Source organism: Schistocerca gregaria, chromosome 1 (assembly GCF_023897955.1).
Source record: "Schistocerca gregaria isolate iqSchGreg1 chromosome 1, iqSchGreg1.2, whole genome shotgun sequence".
Lineage (NCBI taxonomy): Eukaryota > Metazoa > Arthropoda > Insecta > Orthoptera > Acrididae > Schistocerca > Schistocerca gregaria.
This window is the reverse complement of record NC_064920.1, coordinates 503,394,848-503,415,141: the sequence shown is the minus strand read 5'-3', so window position 1 is coordinate 503,415,141 and position 20,294 is coordinate 503,394,848. Positions and strand designations below refer to the sequence as shown.

Below are 20,294 nucleotides of genomic sequence, written 5' to 3'. Positions count from 1 at the left end.
AATTTCATTCAGAGACTACGCCATATTATTGCTACACATGGTGGATATGTGGAAAATATCGTACTATAGAGTTTCCCAGACCGCAGTACCATCTGTTGTTGACAATTGTAACTACTGTAATTTCGAAAGTTTGTCTGCCTGAAAATGTACTGTTGTCCCAAGCATATTGCAACAAGCGGTGTATTTCTATCGCTGCTCGTTTAGTTTGTATTGCCGTTTCAAATATACCGGTCATTTTTGAAACACCCTATATAAGCTGTAAGTAAACGCCACGAAAAGTAAATTAACGAGTTGCTTTGTGGCAAGGATAATGTTTTGATACATTGTTAAATGGCTGTATGTAACAAAGTAAGATATACGCCCTTCAATTTATTAATTCACGTATCTTCACCCTTTTGTTTTGGGAGATGGTAGAGGACGGACATATGCTTGGATCCGTCACACCAGTACTGTTACAAATGTGGATTTTAAGCATTCATTAAAAGTATTACAAAAAGTTATTAATAAAGGAATATTTATTCGCACGGTTATAAGTTCAACTCCTATCTGTTCATCATTTCTCTCACCGCTGAGATCCTGCATCAGGAGGTTCGGTGCAGACAAGAATAATTAATGACTTATCTGGAGGCGCGTTCCTGCATCGACATTGTCACACTCAAGACTAAACACAATGGAATTAATGTGAAGGTATTGATTCAGACTTGATAGGCACCTATTTAACTTGGTTTACTTGTACTAAAAATACTGTACTTCATGCGTTTAACAACTTATAAAAGAGAATGACAGTTTCAATGGTTGTGGTGATTATTTTGTTTCACACACTACTGGAAGCAGCAGCACATAATGCAAATTATGTTTATTGACCTTGAGTGTAATGATATTCAAGGTCTTTTGATACTGGCATTAGATAAAGTTCCCTCTCCTTCCCTCTTTCCTGATGAAGCAACCGTTGGTTGCAAAAGCTTGAATTTTGTGTGTATGTTTGTGTGTCTATCAACATGCCAGCACTTTCGTTTGGTAAGTTACATCATCTTTGTTTTTAAATATATTTTTCCCACATGGAATGTTTCCCCCTATTATATTCAGACTACCTATCTTTATAGATATAGAGCCAACATAAGGTAGATAAGTGATTTTTGGCTTCTCTTCCTGGGCCTCAGCCTCAACCTCTTTCTAAGGTGTTTTGATTGCATCACCTACTCAATTTGATATGAGTACCCATTCCTTTGGAAAACTATTCATAATTACTGTAATTCTTTGGTGATGCTATCCTTTCCTGAAAGTGTTTGAGCTCTATGGACTAAAGTCTTTAGGTTGGTTGGTTTAAAAGAGGGGGCATTTGAGACCAAAATGCGAGGTCATCGGTCCCTTGTTCCAGGTAAAATAATTACACAAGGGAAAGAAGAAAAAGGAGATGTACATCACAATAACAGGAGAAAGAAAGAACCAGAAGAACAACAGAAGGACAACCAACACTACCACGGACAAAACAGGAAAAGAAAACCACAAAAGCAAGGACCAGGTAGAAGTAGTAAAACCAAGAAAGCAGACGACTGTGGCTTGTCGACCACGAGAATAAAAAGGAAAAGCCAGCCACTCTGCGACACATTAAAACATCCACCCTAAAAACATTAGAGTAGAGACCACAAAGGACACGCGCTAAAACTTATACAGAATGATAAAACCCATAGTCATGTATAAAACGTAAAACTAAATTAGCCGATAAGGTGTTGTCAGCTAAAATTAATGGCAATGAGACCGGTAACTGAAGAGTCCGTCGCAGGGCAGCCAAAAAAAACAGCTCACCAAGATATGGGCAACTGTCAGCCAGGCGGTGCATCGACACTGACGTGGGTCATCAACGTGCAGGAGGTAGCCATGTGTCACCCAGGCATGGCCAATGCGGAGCCATCAGAGAACCACAGAGTCGCAGGAAGAGGCCCGCATGGAGACTGCCACACATTCGTAGTCTCCTTAATGGCACACAGTTTGTTGTTCATGCTGAGGTTATGCCTTTTTGTCTCCCAAAGATGCAAAACCTTGCAGCATAGTACTGAACGCGGATCAGTTGCAGAGAAGCCGATCTCAATAAGCAGTTGCCAACGTAGCCTGTTTGGCCAGCTTGTCGGCAAGTTTGTTGCCTGGGATCCCGACGTGACCCGGGGTCCAGACAAACACCACTGAACAACAGGACTGTTCCAGAGCATAGATGGACTCTTGGATGGTTGCTAACAAACGATGATGAGGGTAGCTTGTAGGCTGCTCAAGTAGTCAGTACACAGAAGAAACGACTCCCCAGAGCATGACCGGATGTGCTCAAGAGCATGAGATATAGCCAGGAGATAGACTGTTGTGGGTGGGAAAAGGAGACGGTGATTCGGATGCGGGAGTGAACTACAAATGTGTGTAACGTAATTGTCAGCAGCTGTGCATGCCTAATCTGCAATGAAGGGACACCGGCCTCTAGAAGGACGCTGGTCACCAGTCTCATCCAAAAAGCTCCTGTCGCTAAACAAACACCACAGTGGTGCACTGGGTTGAGTAAACGCAATGCTGAGGGTGCCACCGAACCGTTAACCAGACTCCCATAGTCAAAGTGGGATTGAACAAGGGCTCTGGAGAGCTATAGCAGTGTATAATGATCTGCACCCCAGTTGGTGTTGCTCAGGCAGCACAGGGCATTGAGTTGCTGCCACCACTTCCACTTAACCTGATGAAGGTGAGTGTGCATTGTGGATGGCTCCCTGTAGGCGCCACTCAGCAACAACAGTACTGGTGGAGCAGTACGAAATGCAGAAGTCATCTGCACACAGAGAAGGTAAGATGGACGGCTCTACAGCTGCTTCTAGACCATTAAAGGCCACTAAAAATAGAGATATACTCTATACAGAGCCCTGCGGGACCCCATTCTCCTGGATATGGGAAGCAGCAACTTGAACACGGAAAGTACGAAGCGACAGGAAATTTTGGATAAAAATCGGGAGTGGGCCTCCGAGACCCCACTCGTATAATGTGGCAAGGATATATTGTTGCCAGGTGGTCTCATACGCTTTTCATAAATTAAAAAAGATGGCAACCAGGTGCTGGTGTCTGGGTAAAGGCTGTTCGGATGGCAGACTCAAGGGACAAGATTATCAGTGGTAGAGCGACCCTGGCAGAAGCCGTCCTCACATGAAGCTAGTAGGCCACTTACAAAGAACATTGGTGAGGCTAATGGGCCGATAGAAATCCACATCAAACGGGTTTTTACTGGGTTTGAGCACCGGAATGCCGGTGTTCTCCTGCCATTCTGATGGAAAGATGCCGTCGCACCAGATCCGGTTGAAGATTAGGAGGAGATATTGCTTGTAGTCAGATGAGAGATGTTTAATCATCTGACTCTGAATCCGATCTGGCCCAGGAGCTGTGTTGGGGCAATGTACAAGGGCACTGAGGAGCTCTCACTCTGTAAATGGGGCGTTATAGGATTCACTGTGGCGTGTACTATATCAGAGGACTTCCCCTTCCAGCTGCTGTTTGAGTGTGTGAAAGGCTGGGGGGTAATTCTCTGACGCAGAGGCTCAAGCATAGTGCTCAGCGAAGTGCTTGGCAATCACGTTTGAATCAGTAGATAAAATGCCGTTAATGTTAATGCTGGGAACATCTGTTGGGGCCTGGTACCCAAAAACATGTTTGATCTTTGCCCAGACTTGGGAAGGTGATGTATGGCACCCAATGGTTGAGACATATCTCTCCCAACACTCTTGTTTCCATCACTTGATAAGTTGACAAACTGGGGCACAGAGCCGTTTAAAGGCAATGAGGTGCTCCAAGGAAGGGTACCACTTATGCCGCTGTAGAGCTCACAGACTTGACTTCCAGCAAGCACCATGGGACTGTCTTTTGCCAGAGGCACTGTAAAGAGTGAGGAATTGTGTCTTCTGCCACAGAAACAATTATTGCAGTCACCTGCTTGACCATCACATCAGTAAGCACGGCGCCACCCCACAGGAGGTTATGGGTGTTAAAATCTCCCAAAAATAGGAAAGGTTTTGGGGAGATGATCAATCAGTGGAGCTAATCATTCAGGGGTACTATACCTTCTGGAGGAAGATATACATTGCAGACAGTTATTTCCTGTGTCGTCCTTATTCAGACAGCCACAGCTTCAAGAGGGGTTTGAAGCGGCACAGTTTCACTACAACCTGAGTTTAGGACATAAATGCAAACTCCACCTGACACTCAATTATAGCCGCTACAGTTCCTGCAGTATCCCTTATAGCCACAGAAGGCAGGGGTTCACATTGCCGGGAACCAGGTTTCCTGGAGGGCAATGCAGAAAGCAGGTGTAAGGCTTAACAGTTGCCACAGCTCAGCCAGGCAGTGGAAAATACCACCGCAATTCCACTGTAGGATGACATTATCGTGAGACTGCGAAGGCATAGAACATTCAATGAGGCAGTTTAAGCAGCAGGGTCACCTGGTGCCACCAGCTTTTTGCCTAAGCAATCTATATCCATTGTGTCTGAGGGTCCAGCGAGATCTGGGTCCTCAGCGGATTCTAGAATCTCCACCTCATCCGCAGACACAGAGCTTGTGTGCCACCGCAATTCCCTTCATCTTGGGGACCTTCTTTTTCGATTTCTCTTGCTGCTCCTTGGGTTTCCCTGGCTGTGAGGACTTCACTGACTCAGTCTCTGGGACTGAGGATGTGTGTGAAGCCCTATGACCCGCTGTTTTTGGGCTCTTTAGCCACTGGCGGGCTTCACGTTTCCCACTAGCAGAAACCTGGGAATGGAGTGACCCAAGGGATCCCTTCCTAGCGAGAGGAGCTGAAGAAGACATATGCTTCTCTGGCTCAGAAATGGGGACTGATTTCCCCGATGGTTGGGGGGAGGGGAAGGGGGGTGTTGCTCCCGAAGTAGGCGCTGAGGGAAAAACAGGGAGGGAAGTGCCCCCCCCCCCCATCAAGGAGGGCAGGTTTAATATTCTGGTTCTTTGAGGCGACAGGAATGCGAGGAACTGATGGGGCGACAACTGTCCTCGGTGCCGAAACAGGAGGTCGTAGCCACAGGATGTAGATGTTCAAATTTTCTCTTAGCCTCAGTGTAGGTCAGTTGGTCCAGGGTCTTATATTTCAAGATTTTCCTTTCTTGCTGTAAAATCCTGCATTCTTGCGAGCAAGGTGAATGATGCTCTCCACAGTTGACACAGATGGGAGGCGGGGCACATGGAGTATTGGGATGTGATGGATGTCCACAATCTCGACATGTGATGCTGGAAGTACAGCGAGAAGACATATGGCCGAACTTCCAGCATTTAAAGCACCGCATTGCGGGAGGGATATAGGGCTTTACATCACAGCGGTAGACCTCACCGCCTTGACTTTTTTGGGCAATGTATCATCCTCAAAGGCCAAGATGAAGAACAGATGGGAACCTGATTATCCCTCGGATCCTGATGGATGCGCTGGACAAAATGAGCACCTCGCTGCTCTAAATTGGCGTGCAGTTCGTTGTCTGACTGCAAAAGAAGGTCCCTGTGGAATATAATACTCTGGACCATATTTAAGCTCTTATGGGGCGTGATGGTAACAGAAACATCCCCCAACTTGTCACATGCGAGTAATGCCTGTGACGGGGCAGAGGATGCTGTTTTTATCAAGACTGACCCAGAGTGCATTTTGGACAAGCCCTCCACCTCCCTAAACTTGTCCTCCAAATGCTCCACAAAAAACTGAGGCTTCATGGACATTGAAGATTCCCAATCAACTCCCGTAATATGAGGTACCGGGATAAATAAGCTTCACTGCCATCCTTTGCCTGGCATTCCTCCCATGGTGTGGCCAGGGAGGGGAACAATTTGGGGTCATATTTCTTAGCACTGAAGTTAAGACTTTGCCTCTTTAGAGACTGCAAGCAGTGGACCACCAGCAAGAGATGACGTACTACGCTTCATGGCCTGTCACCCTCTCTGATGCCACCCACTCCGTCCAGGGGCCCTCCCCATGGGCGCCACCCAGCCTCTGCAAGGGCCACCTGGCAGGATGACCATTGCCTGGAGTCCTGATGCCCCAGAAAGATTGGCACCTACTCCATGTCATGTGTGGGGAGTAAACGGCGTGGGCATCAGCAGTGTTCCCTGTGTTGTCAGGGGACTACAACAAACAGGGTACACGGCGGCTACCATGCTGGATATAAGGTGCAAAGAATTCCATGGTCATTGTCGGCACAAAAAGTGACACTGCATAGTGGGTGGAGGAAAATGCACCCAGGAAGGTGTCCTCAATCAAGAGATGGAGGATGAACAGGACTGCAATGCCACAATGAGAAAATGGGGTAAAGATATCAATGCACAATGGACACGATGCACCATGTAAGGCGCTCTTCGGAAAAATTTTGAAAGATGGAGGTCAAACCCTACAGGGGACCGTCACATAAAGGCCGAAAGGTGTGAGACTCCTTTTAGTCACCTCTTACGACAGGCAGGAATACCTCGGGCCTCTTCTAACCTCACTCTCTCTCACATGGAAAAATCTGATTCCATGCTTATCCAGCGTAGAAAATTAATTGAATTTTTGACGCAAATATGGAGTACTACCAGATGAGGAAAGGAGGGACTATGTAGACTGTGGTGATAAGAAGTGTGTACAACTTCTTAAGAAAATTTTCGATGTTGAAATACCGTTACAATTTCATTTTGGACAGTGCGGAAAACGAATGAGTATCAGGAAGAATATATGGTTCGCCTCTTTCCAATTATCCATCCAGACCAGCATAATTCTTCTATCTTGCTGGAGTTGAGACTACATCTTGCAAGCAACAGCATCAGAAACTGACTTATTTGCTAATACCGTGTGCAAATATTTCAGGTTTTGCAGAGAAGTGTGTTACATGGTAGTGACGAATGACAGTGTACTGATTGGTGGCCCAAATAAAGTTTTTGAAGTGGATGCATCTCACATAGCAAGAAAGAAGAACCACAGAGAACAACACTCAAAGGGTGAAATCGATCATATTTGGGTATTCAGTGGAATATAATGAGAGCGCTGAAAGTATTTTGTTGTCAGAATACTGTCCAGAGACAAGGTCACTTCAGTGGGTCTAATAAAGCACTTCATACTGCCTTGTAGTAAAGTTATTACAGACAGGTTTCAGTCCTACAATACACTCAAAGCAGAAGGATTTGCCCAGGAGTTTGTCAACCACTCTGTAGAGTTCACGTCTTCGAATGACCCCAGTGTGCACATGCAGAACATCAAGCAGCTATGGAAATCTGTGAAGTCTTCCATTAAAAGAGAAGGGTGTCCAGGACAAAGAGATGAACTATACTTGCTTCAGTACTTCTATTTCCACAACTTGTGTTTGCAAGTAAAAGTTAACGCATGTGACACTCTAACCATATTCTTGCGTGATACTGGCAGAGTTTACCCAGGCTATGGCGAAAAGAGAATTGTTCCTTTAGAGTACACATCACACAGACTTTCACGTGACGACAACACCGACAATGGGTAAGCCAAGTTGTCTGCTGTGTAATTACAAGTGTTTTCGTAACATTCTTCTTTTGTCGTTGCTGTAGTGACCACAGTAAACATACTCTTAACGCCCGCCACCAGAGTCGCATGATCGATTTAAGATTGCACGTTTGATATGTATCTTTTGGACCCCACAACTTTGATAGGCAATCATTCTTGGAATTTACAGACTTCTCAATGCTACTCATTCTCCCTTGGAGATGTTGTGACATCCAATGTATTTCACTTCCTACAACTACAATAAGAAGTATTCTTTGTAATGTTAAAGAGAATCTTGGTCTCCAAAAGATGGGTGTGTATCACATGCCATGTGAATCCGGCATGTATTATGAGGTGCAGACTATGAGAATAGTCGACAGAAAAACTAAGCAAAGCATCTGCCGCCAAGCATTGCCTCGAACGTAATCATGAAACGTTGTGTCCAGTGTCGTGTTGCATACGCCAAATCTCTGGGACAGCATAATTAAGGAGTCTTCTGAAATAAATGTGTCACAAAAGCTAACAAACAAGGATGTAGGTCTCAATTTAAATAACAAATGTTGTCCAGAGCACAATTTATTAAAATCTTGCCAACCACCATGTTCAGCAGAGCATGTACAAGCCGAGAGCATTTGAATTTCACAGAATGTCAGTGCAAGCTCTGAAAAACTAAAGAGCATCAAATAGTGTAGGTAGCATCATGACTCTAACGTGGCTATAAATAGTGCCACGAGACGAACAACAGTTCGAAACATGGTTGGGGTCCAGGCAGTGAATACAAGTAACAGCAAAACTCACAGCAGCTGAAGAAGATGGCTGGGTTGATCATTGAAACAGTGTGGATAAAATGGGAATAATAACTCGGTTAGAACACCAGAAAGGACACCATAAATCAATCACGCTGACAACATGTGAGAGATCATATAAGATTACTCAATCTAGAAAAGAGAATTTAACAAGATCAAATACAGAAAGCTATTCAGATCTCTAGAAAAATCAGTATAATCTACAAAGAAAGATGATTAATATTCTGTTTACACAAGAACCACAATGGAACAATAACAAATGAAGACCAAGAGAGAAGTTATCGAATTAAGAAGGGTATTAGGCAGTGATGCAGTCTTTATCTTCAAATGTTCAAACTGTATTCAAAGAAGCCACAAAGGAATTAAAAGAAATGATAAGAAGTGGAAATACAATTCAGAGTCAATGGATATCAATGATAATATCCACTGACGAAATTGTGATTCTCAGTGATGGTGGCGAACAATTAAAGGACCCATTGAACAGAACACACAATATACATGGAGAGAGAACCATCCATGAGCAGCAGAAATGAGACTAGTGTTGATTTTATCATGGGAAGTGAAGGTCACGTAATAGACCAAAAGAAGAAATTTTGCTACCGCTGATGCAAAATAATGTATGATGGATAAAGCAAGGAGGATATAAGAAGCATAACAGCACAAGGACACATAGCATTCCTCATCAAAAGAAGTCTTCTACTTTCAACATTTTAATTTGAGCGGGAAATTTTTGAGGGTTTGTGTCTGGATCACAGAGTTGTATAGGAATGAATCATAGTGCTGCATCTGTGGCTAAATGCTTACACAATAGCAACCAGTAGCACACCCATGTCCCATGGGTGGCCAGGCATCAGTTATCATATCCTACCGCCAGCTTACATGTCGGTAAGTTCATTACCGACCAGCACATCTTGCGTGTTAGTAAATATGCTAGACAGTAACCAAACACACCAGTCTGTTGTCCACAAAATATTTGGCTCCCGTCATGAAAGGCACTAGGCTCAATGGCAGTAGTGTGCACATTCACAACCACAGCACTACTATCTCAGACAATATTTCACCTTCAAGAGCCCTACATCCACAAGTGGGTCGCAATGTATCTGTGCATCATATTTATGCTGGCTCACAACCACAGAAAGCCAAAACACAACATGCTCTGGCGTTTATACAAATGCTGCTGTGGTCTGTGCATCCAGTCTCTCCTGGAATCTCCAGCAGCACGCTCTCTGACATCAGCCAGTCTATCAATTTCCCTTCCATCTTCCCTTCCAATGCTATGTGGAGCTGGCAGCAATCATTGACATGCAACACCCACCAATGGGCTATCACTGTTGATGCTGTCGTTCCTGACTTTCCTTGCCAATGTTGTCGAACAACCTCAGTAGGCAAACCTTTTCCTGTCCCAACAGTGCAACATCATGCTTCTCTTTCCTATACTTTTACATATTCTGCCGCATGCTCAGTCATTGGAGGCTTTGATATCAAAGTGCCAGGACTCACTGCTAGTCCTCCCTTCCTGTTCTATTTCTTACTCAAGTGCTCCCACACTAATATACACCCTCCAGGCACAACAGATTTATATTTCAAGTGTTCCTGCAAGCATATACACTCTCCACACAGAATATTCCTCTTTTGTCAGTTTTTCTGCACTCATAAACACCATCTGGGTGCAAGACTTACTTTTTGAATGCTACTCCTTCCATATGCGTCCCCTAGGTGCAATATTTCTACTTTTCAAGTGTTCTCGAATCTATATCTGCCCTCCAGGTACAATGTGTTTATCATTTTCTTTCCAGTGTGTTCTCAAACTGCTCTCCACCCTTCAAAGGTTTATGCATATTTCCAAAGTACTCACAAACACTATCAGCTCTCTGGGTGTGGTACATCTATTACTACTTTTGTTATCTTTTCAGATTCACTCCAGACGGTTTGCTCCCTGGCTGCCCCTAGCCACCCTGATCCACCCACAGCAGCCTCTAGAAGTGTCCAGTGACCCAGCCTATGGACATGGCCACTGGTCAATATCTCCGACATCTTGGGCCGCTTCCTCAAGGCAGACGCTGCGACAATTCCTTGTCCTCTGTCTTCTGGTGGAACAGCCATCATTTTTGGAGAGTGGGGGGGGGGGAGGGGGGGGGGGGAGAAGGCTGGGTCATCATTCTCCATGAAGATGGCTTTGGCATCTCTTCCCTGGGGGAGAGGGGGGGGGGGGGAGGGGAGGGATGCTGTGCCTACAAGACATCAACCAGTCACATACTCCCAAACCATGGATAGCCATCCTCTGCAGGCAGCTTACGCATCAGCAAGTGCATCACGGAAAAGTGCTTGCCTCAGGTGTTAGGAAATACCATGGACAGCAACCAAGTGGGCTGTTTGTCGTACACAGAAATTTTGTCAGCCGTCATACAAAGGGTCAGGCTAACCAACAGCAGCACACTGTGCTGCTATCAAAATCACTATTTCACCTCCACATGTCATGTGCTTAGACACAGTTTCCACTGTATCTGTGTGCCACAAACATATTTATGCCAGCACATAACCATGGAACACCAGTTCACATCGAGCTCTCCATGAACAAAGTCTCTGGGCTTAACAGTGACTGCTGCTGCAATCCATATATTAGAGTCTCTCCTGGAACCTCCAGCAGCCTGTTCTCCAATGTCAGCCAGTTTACTGACCTTGGACCTTCATCTCCAATACTACGTTAAGCTACTGGTAGTCATGCTATACTGAGATCTAGCCTTAACCACAATAGACCTCCAGAACTTTGGTATTGCGGTGTGTCACAGCATTCCATCAATCAGAGACAACTAGTGTACCATGTGAGACCATCTAGTAATTGTGACTGCCTTCCATGGCTGACACTCAACTGGAATTACCGGCTCTCACTCAATTCAAGGCAGAGAATCGACTGAGGACTTTTTTGTGTCTGTTAATTAAGCTCCAATGAAGGATCTGTTTTCATCAATAAACTTGTTAATCACAGCCACCTGGGCATCAATTTTCTCAACGTCTAACCCAATGTGAGCCAGAACTCATGGACTGTTGGGAAACCAGAAAGGAACAAAAATCACAGCATTTCTGAATTGTAAGTATTGAAAGTATACAATAAGATAATAAATAAGGAGATTCGCTGAAGTACTGGCACAGAATGGAATATGTAGAAAACACTAACAGACAAGATATCCATTATGACAAAAGGGAATAACTTCTGTGTAACTAGAAGGCATTGTAGAGGACAAAATACTGAAGGGAATATAATATATCCAACACAAAATTGAGGTGGAGAGACTGGTACACAAGAGAAAGCTGTGGCATGCTGTACATCAAAACTTTCATCAGCAAGGAAGTATTCTCCTTCCATTTCCTCTCTGAAGAATGAATCTATTTTTTTTTTTTTTTTTTTTTTTTTTTTACTGGGCTATATGATTAGGACACTGCACCAGTATCCCTGTGGACTCCAGTTCAAACACTCATCTGGCTATCCAGATTTAGGTTTTCCATAGTAAAATCATTTTAGGTGACTGCCAAGATGTTTCCTCTGAAAATAAACAGTGAACTTCCTTCCCTTGCTTTTCCCATCTGAGCTTTTCCTCTGTCTCCAATGATTTTGTCATTAACAGGAGATTAAACACTAATCTTCCTTCCTTCCTTTGCGAATATTATCAATTTTCCACATCAAATTTTCCTTTTGAAACAATTTCAATACAATTGCGAAATCTGAGTTTCAAAACTTAACATTTTACTAATTGCTACGATGTTGACTTACAAATTTCATAACCCAATATATCCATGGGCTGGAATGGTAAAATATTTCATACAGGTACTGGAAATGGAGATGACAGATGAAAAAAATACTCGTCTGGAGAATAGTGCGACACTAAGAACAAGTGAGACACTATCCCTTTCAAACGTAAATGTTAATTCTTCAGTTCCCACATTTTATAGACAGAGAACCAGCAACTTCTTTAAAGTATTTATTAACTATTCTGTCACCAGTTGCAGTATTTATATTAGGTGACTAGTTTCGAACCTTACAGGTTCATTTTCAAACCTGGCCAACTGAGGCTGCATTGACTAGTGCTGATATGTAGTTCGATTTTGACTTGGTAAAAGGTATGTTTGGATTATGGCATGCATTCTGCTAACAATTATAAAGCATGTGTTACCACTTTGAAACTAGTGACCTAATACTGCAACTTTTGACAGAGTTGTTAATAAATGCTTTAAGGAATAAATGTTAATTCTGAATGCTTACAGGCCACAATTTCTAGTTTCTTTTCTTTAAAAAGTTCCAAAATAAAGTCAGACATAAATGAAAAAAGACAAGTCATTCAGAGCCACACACAGATGGAGGAGTCATGGATGTAGGCTACAGATGGAGTACAAAGGAAATGGTGACAAACTTGTTATGATATGTATAAATGTAAATAAAATCTGGTATTATATTTAGCGAAATTATTGCAATTAAACCATTCTCTTTTTTCTCTCTCTCTCACTACAAAATTGTACAAGAAAATGGAACACACAGTATAATTTTATAACATACCTCTTGCACTGAGTTGAAAACAGGCAGGTTTAGATGGGTTTTTCCACCTTTACCAGGGGAAACACCTCCAACAAGGTTTGTCCCATAATCAATAGCTTGCTGGCTATGGAATGTTCCTTGTTTTCCAGTAAATCCCTGGCAAATGACTTTAGTGGATGAAGTCAATTTGAGATTGGGCCTTGTTGATGTGTAGTTTGTTCTGACACAATTCAATCTTGGAGCTACGACAATGAAACAATATATATAACATTATAAAACAAACTGATGGAAAATTCAAGATAGACTATAATTACATGTATGAGCAAAGAACACTACTTGTTACATACAAGATAGGCTGAGCAGCAGACAAGCATGCAGAAAATGACTATTATGAAGTTTTCAAGTTACAACCCCCACCCCCCCTCCTCTTCCCTCTATCACTATCACTCTCTCTCTCTCTCTCTCTCTCTCTCTCTCTCTCTCTCTCTCTCTCTCTACCCCCCCCCCCCCCCCCCCGCCCCCAGCCCAAGTACGGCAAGCATAGGTTGTAGCTGGGATGGGTTATGTGGTGGATGTACAAGACGTGAGGGGGGAAGGACAATCATGAATATGACAAGAGATTGAGCTCGTATGTACCAAATATGTGAGTGCACAATAGGATACAGAACTACTAAGAGAAACGGAGATATGGCTGTATGCTGATGTTTGTAACAAACATGCTAATAATAAACTTGCTGTTTCAGAAATGCTTTTGTATGTCATTGTTTGCAGTATTATAACCTGTCACAGTATCTCTCCAGAATGTTTCACCTCAAAACCTGACAGTTTCATTGTGTGATACCAGAACATTCTATTTTATTTCAGACATCCCATATATCAACAAAGAACAAACAAACAAGAAGGACGATTTATCCATACCAGCTCATTATGTTCTCAGACTTACTGACTCAGCGACAGGGAGCGATCTAAATGTGACAACTGATTCACTTCAAATGGGTTGGCACAGAAATTGTCTGAGAGAAACAATAGTTGGTACACTACGTAAAAATAACCGTGAGATAGTGTTATCCAAGTTGTCAATGGCCTCAGCTGGAACTGTAAAGTTTATCGCTCAAGACAACGAAATGATGATTACCTTCACCCCTAAAATATCCTAATGTCAATAATGCACCAAAGTGGAACAGTAAGTTATGAATCAAGCAAGCAAGAGGTTGTTGGAAAAACTCTGCAAACACAATATTACCAAATGGAAAACCCAAAGGTGGCCACGAGATACTTCTGTGAAATGTTAGATATTGCAGCTATGAACAGTTTCATTTTATTACAATGTAATAAACACCAAGATTCACTCCCAGTACATGCATGGTCCATGTTCCTAAAAAATCTTGCTCTGAGTTTGTCCAAATTGGAGATAGAAAAAAGAATGCCCAATCCACGTATTTCCAGAGCCCTTCACATGACAAGTGCCTATGTGTTATGAGGGGGGGGGATTGTTTTGTCAAAAAAAAATAGGACTTGTGTTTCATTTTGTGTAGGTGCTTTGATTTGGATTTGATGACCATTAAATGCAAATGGTTACACGTTATGTCTACAAAAGGGAGTAGGTCAGATACGATCCGACAGTACTGTTTATTTCGTCTTCAACCTCACACACTTGGCCCACTAAGAAATTCATTTATGGAATTGAAAGTGTTGGCCACCATTACATCCCTTAGTCTCCTCTTGAACTGGTCTTTATTGAGAGTTAAATTTTCTATGGCTACTGAAACGTGTGTTTCTGAATAATGGGCAACTTTCTGAGACAAAGTAAGTGACTTTAAATGTCTGAATATTATTATTCTTTCTGTCTTTTAAGTACTGGTTCCATAAACTGAATTGTTGGTTTGAAAAAGATACACATTTTAATGACAAATTTCATAGAGGAAGAATATATTGGGAAGCAGTGGATAACACCAATAGTTCACTAACAGGGTGTTTTGAGTTTACACTACATCTAATTCTTATTACATGTTTTTGGATATGCAAAACTTAAACCTGGCTTGACAGATTACCTCAAAAAGGAATCCCATATGAAATTATGGAATGGAGTACGCATAGCATGGCAATTTCTTTCATTTTTATATACTGTATCAGACACCATTCACATTGCAAATAGAGATTTGTTTAGGCACTTCAGAATTTGTTTGGTGTGCTCCTCCCAGTTTAATTTATTATTAAGCTCTAATCCCCAAGAATTTAACACTGTTCACTTCTTCTGATTGTTTGTTATCATATTTTAGGCATAAAGTAGTGGGAAACGTCTTACAAGTTCTGAACTGCAAGTAATGTGTTTTTTAAAAGTTTAGTGACAAAGAATTGGTTAGGAACCATTTACTAATGTCCATGAAAATTTGATCAAACAAATGTTCTAAGACTACATTTTATGTACTGTTTACTGCAATGTTTGCATCATCTGCAAAGAAAATAAACTTGGCATCTGATAATGTTACAGATGAGCAATCATTGGGGTACACAAGAAAAAAGGCCCTAACGTGGGACCTTGTGATATGTCACATGTAATTAATACATATGTCTTTCCTGATGGCACCCTGCTTCATGTCAGACATACAATCTGGACCATTTTGCATAGTTTCCTGTAATACTCTATTTAACATGATATAGTGATTTACACACAACATGTTAGTATTCTGTGTGTGTTATATTTTGAGATATTTATTTGCACTGGATTACCATGAAATTTCCTACATCTTGGTGAGATGGTTCTTGGATGAATTGGTGTACCACTGACACACAGTGATAAGCACACTGTCCAGTTGTTTGTTCATCACAAGTGCCATATAAAGCAGTAAAAACAGGGGAAAAAAGTTCTGATCTTTTGTCACATAAATGATTTGAACAAGAAGGGAAAGGAATGACTGTTCATATCTTTGAGTTCAATGATTTTTTTTGTAGGTTTCACATTAAGAAGCTGGTAATATTAACAAAAACACTATATTGCTGTTGCAATAATTCTGTTCAACTGTGAACCACACAGAATGAAGTTTCTTTTGTATACAGTTGTCGATTTTCCAGCTAGATTACTTACCACTGTCATTATATGTAAACAGAAGCTTCGTATAACAGATGCATACCCTGAGAACAGAGCAAATATCTGCATCTGATACAGTGTTTGATTATCGCTGTTAGTTTTTGCATGCCTTCCACACACTTTCATAGATTCCTATCTTCCTTATGGAACAAATGAATTAGTCCTTGCAGAATAAAATCTATAAATATGCTGAGCACTCAAATTCATCGTTCATCTTCATCAATGAAAATAATTCTTATTTATATATCTTCCGTCATTTACTGTTCTACCACGTAACTTGTTCAATATCGCACAATACAACACTTACAGGGCATAGACTTGTATGCCCTTTAAGCCCATTTAACACACAGGACATGAGCCGCCACGCCCCCAGCCTTCCTTCTAAACGTGTAGACTGCTTTACCAAATTCCTGTGTTATTTAAATGCTTGTCAAACAAATCTAAATCAATTTCTTTAATAATACAACCGCCACCTTCGCCTTGCCCTTCACGCTAAAAAATTTTTGGAGCAATTAAATTACAACAGTCATACCACGAATATTACTCATACTTAATTACGTTATAATTTAACAACATACTTAATTAAAGTGAGACTGAAACTGCAAAATCCTTTGCATTTTACCTCCTGTGCGGAGAAACCCTCTCACCGCGGCAGCCATTTCCAATCTGCAAGTGAAGGTACTAATACTTATTTTCTTTCGTAAATTAAATCTTTGGACCTTCCTTAAGCTTTTTTATAACAAATATGAACAGATCGTGTTTGGCCTAACTAATATGTAGCTATTGACCGTGCGCAAATAATATAAATAAGTAATCTAATCTGATCTTGTTCGTCCTATTGGACTTCATCCAAATGTCAATGACTTTCGTAGCTCTGAATTGCCGTACAAAACATGTGCCTGTGGAATGCTGTAACAACTGGTACATGAATTTTACCAGTTATATCGGAGGTTGTTTGATCTATGCTCTTTCAGAATATGGTTTAATAGGTGATCCCTTTCCCCGATTCCCATCGCTTGTGTGTAGCAAAAATCTTTGACAAAATGAGTGGCGGTCTGGCGCCAAGTAAAAGCACTGTTTATATATCTAATTTGCCGTTTTCGTTGACAAACAATGATTTGCATAAAATATTTGAAAAATATGGAAGAGTAGTGAAGTAAGTATGGCGTCTGAGACTATAACTACAGGATTGCTATTTTTCGATTAAATGTATTGCATGCTGCCCAAGTTATATTTGTAATTGTTGAGATACCGTAGCTTACGTCGAAATATGCGTTTGCGAACACTACATGTAATTGCTCTTATGTTATCTTTTACGGTGGTTACCTGTTTGCCCAATTAAGAGTTTTTTCAAAATATTTGATTACGAAACGTCAAAACCGAAGTACGAGTTAATGAACCACGGAAGTTGGTGATAACTTTTGTTGGAAAGGGTGACAACGTAGTATCACTGTTGGATGACAGTATTTTTAGTCGAATTTATGCTTCCATAAAAATGCCTGCCTTCCGCAACCTTCGAAAATTACTCCCTGCAGTTACGTTCGTACAACACTATACTTGCTGTGAGATAGAATTTATAATAAGCTTACGCCTTTCTCACTTGAATAAGCTGTTTGTTCAACAAGATTTAGGAACCAGCTTTGCCTCCAGTTTCCGGTAATGAGAAGGTGACATCAGCGTTCCTGGAAAATTAATTTTTCTTATACAACACCCAAATTTTATGTGATGGTTTCAGAATTGTGGAGGAATAAATCTTATTTCAGTATTCATCAGGTGTAAGTAAACTATCCACATAGTACATCTTTCCTTCAAATTCTTGTTCAGTTCCTTCAATTAGTTCTGCAGGGGTTCTTCAGGCAGACAAGCAGAACTTGAAGGTTGTGTAAAAACTGTTTTACAGGCCAAATTGCTCCAGGCAAATGTGGGGTTGGTGCCTTTGAAAGAGCATAGCCAATTTCACAGTCAGCACTTGTGCTCCGTCTCTAATGGCTTCTTTCTGTAACGATGGGTGGTTTTATACTAATCTTCCTTATTTTTTGGTCTATCTCCATTGTATAGAGGTAGTGATTCCCAAAGATCCTTCTTTTAAGAAACTAAAAGAGTTGTTCGATTGCTGTATTGTGTGTCAGTAAGAACATGTACTCAGATATTAGAAATGTTTATTGCAATGGTATTATGCTGAAAGACACATACAAATGTTAGTTTCCTATGTTTGAAGACAAGCAGTGATCTGCATATCCTGATTGTTGTGTCAATTCTTACAAGAGGGGATATACCTATGAATAGCTACATCATTCATAACAATTTTAAGAGGGTGACATATTGGCGGACAACTCATTAATGAAATGCCAGCCTTCTCATTACTGTTACGTAGAGTGCCCTCCAATATGAAACTTGATTTTATTTGTGCCTGTACATGTTGTTTTGTGGTCTTCAGTCCTGAGACTGGTTTGATGCAGCTCTCCATGCTACTCTATCCTGTGCAAGCTTCTTCATCTCCCAGTACTTACTGCAACCTACATCCTTCTGAATCTGCTTAGTGTATTCATCTCTTGGTCTCCCTCTACGATTTTTACCCTCCACACTGCCCTCCAGTACTAAATTGGTGATCCCTTGATGCCTCAAAACATGTCCTACCAACCGGTCCCTTCTTTTTGTCAAGTTGTGCCACAAACTTCTCTTCTCCCCAATTCTTTTCAATACCTCCTCATTAGTTATGTGATCTACCCATCTAATCTTCAGCATTCTTCTGTAGCACCACATTTCGAAAGCTTCTATTCTCTTCTTGTCCAAACTATTTCTCATCCATGTTTCACTTCCATACATGGCTACACTTCATACAAATACTTTCAGAAACGACTTCCTGACACTTAAATCTATACTCGATGTTAACAAATTTATCTTCTTCAGAAACACTTTCCTTGCCATTGCCAGTCTACATTTTATATCCTCTCTACTTCGACCATCATCATTTATTTTACTCCTTAAATAGCAAAACTACTTTACTACTTTAAGTGTCTCATTTCCTAATCTAATTCTCTCAGCATCACCCGACTTAATTCGACTACATTCCATTATCCTTGTTTTGCTTTTGTTGATATTTATCTTATATCCTCCTTTCAAGACACTATCCATTCCGTTCAACTGCTCTTCCAAGTCCTTTGCTGTCTCTGACAGAATTATGATGTCATCGGCGAACCTCAAAGTTTGTATTTCTTTTCCATGGATTTTAATACCTACTCTGAATTTTTCTTTTGTTTCCTTCGCTGCTTGCTCAATATACAGATTGAATAACACCGGGGAGAGGCTACAACCCTTCCCATCCACTGCTTCCCTTTCATGCCCCTCGACTCTTATAAGTGCCATCTGGTTTCTGTACAAATTGTAAATAGCCTTACGCTCCCTGTATTTTACCCCTGCCACCTTTAGAATTTGAAAGAGAGTATTCCAGTTAACATTGTCAAAAGCTTTCTCTAAGTCTACAAATGCTAGAACGTAGGTTTCCCTTTTCTTAATCTTTCTTCTAAGATAAGTCGTAAGGTTAGTATTGCCTCACGTGTTCCAACATTTCTGCGGAATCCAAACTGATCTTCCCCAAGTGCCGCTTCTACCAGTTTTTCCATTCGTCTGTAAATAATTTGTGTTAGTATTTTGCAGCTGTGACTTATTAAACTGATAGTCCGGTAATTTTCACATCTGTCAACACCTGCTTTCTTTGGGGTTGGAATTATTATATTCTTCTTGAAGTCTGAGGGTTTTTCGCCTGTCTCATACATCTTGCTCACCAGATGGTAGAGTTTTGTCATGACTGGCTCTCCCAAGGCTGTCAGTAGTTCTAATGGAATGTTGTCTACTCCCGGGGCCTTGTTTCGACTCAGGTCTTTCAGTGCTCTGTCAAACTCTTCCCGCAGTATCGCATCTCCCATTTTATCCTCATCTACGTCCTCTTCCATTTCCATTATATTGTTCTCAAGTACTTCGGCCTTGTATAGACCCTCTATATACTCCTTCCACCTTTCTGCTTTCCTTTCTTTGATTAGAACTAGGTTTCCATCTGAGCTCTTGATATTCATACAAGTGGCTCTCTTTTCTCCAAAGGTCTCTCTAATTTTCCTGTAGGCAGTATCTATCTTACTCCTAGTGAGATAAGTCTCTACATCCTTACATTTGTCCTCTAGCCATCCCTGCTTAGCCATTTTGCACTCCCTGTCGATCTCATTTTTGAGACGTTTGTATTCCTTTTTGCCTGCTTCATTTACTGCGATTTTACATTTTCTCCTTTCATCAATTAAATTCAATATTTCTTCAGTTACCCAAGGATTCCTACTAGCCCTCGTCTTTTTACCTACTTGATCCTCTGCTGCGTTCACTACTTCATCC

At 41.5% G+C, this 20,294-nt stretch overlaps 2 protein-coding genes across 3 annotated transcripts in view; one reads left to right on the top strand and one right to left on the bottom strand.

Moving 5' to 3' along the window:
* LOC126354194 (succinate--CoA ligase [ADP/GDP-forming] subunit alpha, mitochondrial) overlaps positions 1 to 16,606 on the bottom strand; it is a 58,781-nt gene extending 42,175 nt beyond the window's left edge. Inside the window, exons 1-2 of the mRNA XM_050003651.1 lie at positions 16,537 to 16,606; positions 12,848 to 13,068 (exon numbers count right to left, since the gene is read on the bottom strand). Of these exons, the coding sequence (XP_049859608.1) occupies positions 12,848 to 13,068; positions 16,537 to 16,573 (258 nt within the window). The 5' untranslated portion in view covers positions 16,574 to 16,606. The remainder of the gene's footprint in view (positions 1 to 12,847; positions 13,069 to 16,536) is intronic.
* A 161-nt stretch (positions 16,607 to 16,767) lies between these two features.
* Positions 16,768 to 20,294, top strand: part of LOC126354214 (zinc finger CCHC-type and RNA-binding motif-containing protein 1-like) — a 93,622-nt gene continuing 90,095 nt past the window's right edge. Inside the window, exon 1 of one of the 2 annotated variants that reach the window (XM_050003693.1) lies at positions 16,768 to 16,835. In XM_050003693.1, the coding sequence (XP_049859650.1) occupies positions 16,768 to 16,835 (68 nt within the window). Of the gene's footprint in view, positions 16,836 to 16,957; positions 17,071 to 20,294 lie in introns of those variants that run through there. The other variant, XM_050003684.1, reaches the window with a different exon arrangement.